Source organism: Priapulus caudatus, unplaced genomic scaffold (genome assembly GCF_000485595.1).
Source record: "Priapulus caudatus unplaced genomic scaffold, Priapulus_caudatus-5.0.1 Scaffold1510, whole genome shotgun sequence".
Taxonomy (NCBI): Eukaryota; Metazoa; Priapulida; class Priapulimorpha; order Priapulimorphida; family Priapulidae; genus Priapulus; species Priapulus caudatus.
The window spans coordinates 60,695-62,301 of record NW_014578571.1 but is presented as its reverse complement, the minus strand read 5'-3'; the positions used below and the strand labels follow the sequence as shown (position 1 = coordinate 62,301).

Here is a 1,607-nt window from a genome sequence, read left to right as displayed (position 1 = left end):
TCACCACCACCACCACCACCACCATCACCACCACCACCACCACCACCACCAGTACCACCAACGATGGCTGCCGCGTACAAGTTAACACCTGCTCGCTTTGTATCTCGACTCATCCACGTTGTTTCTCGATGACACAGGGGTCCTCAGCTGGTGGCGGACAGCGCTGCAGAACCGGTCGCAGCAGCAGCGGGCGTGAGCACCGACACAGACAGTCTCATCCGACGCCTCATCTTCCCTCCCGAAGTACAGGCAGAGCTCGGAGCGGTGGATCGCGAAGCAGCGGACGGTAAGAGCGACGCAGACGGACGGACGGACGGATGGACGCGAGAAGAAGCAGCGAACGATGTCGTCGCGGCGTCGTCTCGTCACGTCGCTGCGAATTAATATTATTTATCTATTTATTTATTTTAATCTTTATCACCTATGACTCAGTGTACACTGTGATGAAAACGGTCTTTTTCATTAGGGAAAAATCCGAGGGATGTAATCTGTGTGTTGTTATGTGTATTATTAATTTTTTAAAGACCTTTTTATTACTTCTTAATTAATTAATTATTAATTAATAAGTACTAAAAAGGTGAATCCATAATATTGACCAAAGCGACAGTTTCGACTTGCTGTTTAATCATTAATTAATTATTTTTTTCATTAATTAATTATTAATTAAATAATTGTTTATTACTTACTTCACCAGGAGACCTGACGGAGAGTGGCTCCCGCATCCAAAAGTCGGCCATCGTCGCGAAGTTCCTGTCCGATCTAAAGAGCAAGAACCACGCGATACCATACAGGGACGACGACGCCGTCGCCGCGCCGAAGAATCTTCTGCCGGTCGCCGCGGCGACGGCCAGCGCGACCAATCAGAAAGCGCAGCAGCCTCCCGCCGGACGGGAGGCACCCGCCGCCGCAGACGTTCGCGTGATAGTCGACCCTCCTCCCGTCGGTCGACGGGCGGGCGGCGGGGAGGAGCGGGCGGGGGAGAAGCCCGCAGGGGAGGAGAGGAGGGGGTTGTTTGAGCGGCAGGCGGAGGAGCTGCTAGCGCAGCAGAGGAAGCTGGCAGAAGACCAGGAGAGACTCGACCTCAACTCTCAGCAGAGGGCCGTGCCGCCGGGCCAGCAGCGCCAGATACGAGGGGGAGGAGGTGGGGGAGGGGGAGGAGGCAGAGAAGGTGGGGGCAGGGGAGGGAGAGGAGGCGGGGGAGGGGGAGGAGGCATGCTGAACGCGAGGAAGTTTGATGCGCAGCAGCCCTCGTACGAAGCCATCCAGCCTGCTGTCAGTAACACTGCACAGCAGCAGAAGCAAGGACAACAACAGCAGCAACAACTACAACAACAACAGCAGCAACAGCAGGGACAACAGCAGCAGCAAGTACAACAGCAGCAGCAGCAACAGCAACAACAGCCGCAGCAACAGCTACCACAGCAGCAGCAACAGCCACCACAGCAGCAGCAGCAGCAACTACCACAGCAGCAGCAGAAGCAGCAGCAACAGCTACCACAGCAGCAGCAACAGCTACCACAGCAGCAGCAACAGCAACAACAGGGACAACAGCAGCAGAAGCAGCAGCTACCACAGCAGCAGCAGCAACAGCTACCACAGCAGCAGCA

The 1,607-nt window shown here is 55.1% G+C and overlaps 1 protein-coding gene across 1 annotated transcript in view; it reads left to right on the top strand.

The window, feature by feature from the left end:
- The window catches only part of LOC106816858 (N-acetylglucosamine-1-phosphotransferase subunits alpha/beta-like), a 14,568-nt gene that overhangs the window by 2,543 nt on the left and 10,418 nt on the right, over positions 1 to 1,607 (top strand). The window contains exons 4-5 of the mRNA XM_014821501.1: positions 138 to 286; positions 695 to 1,141. Of these exons, the coding sequence (XP_014676987.1) occupies positions 138 to 286; positions 695 to 1,141 (596 nt within the window). The remainder of the gene's footprint in view (positions 1 to 137; positions 287 to 694; positions 1,142 to 1,607) is intronic.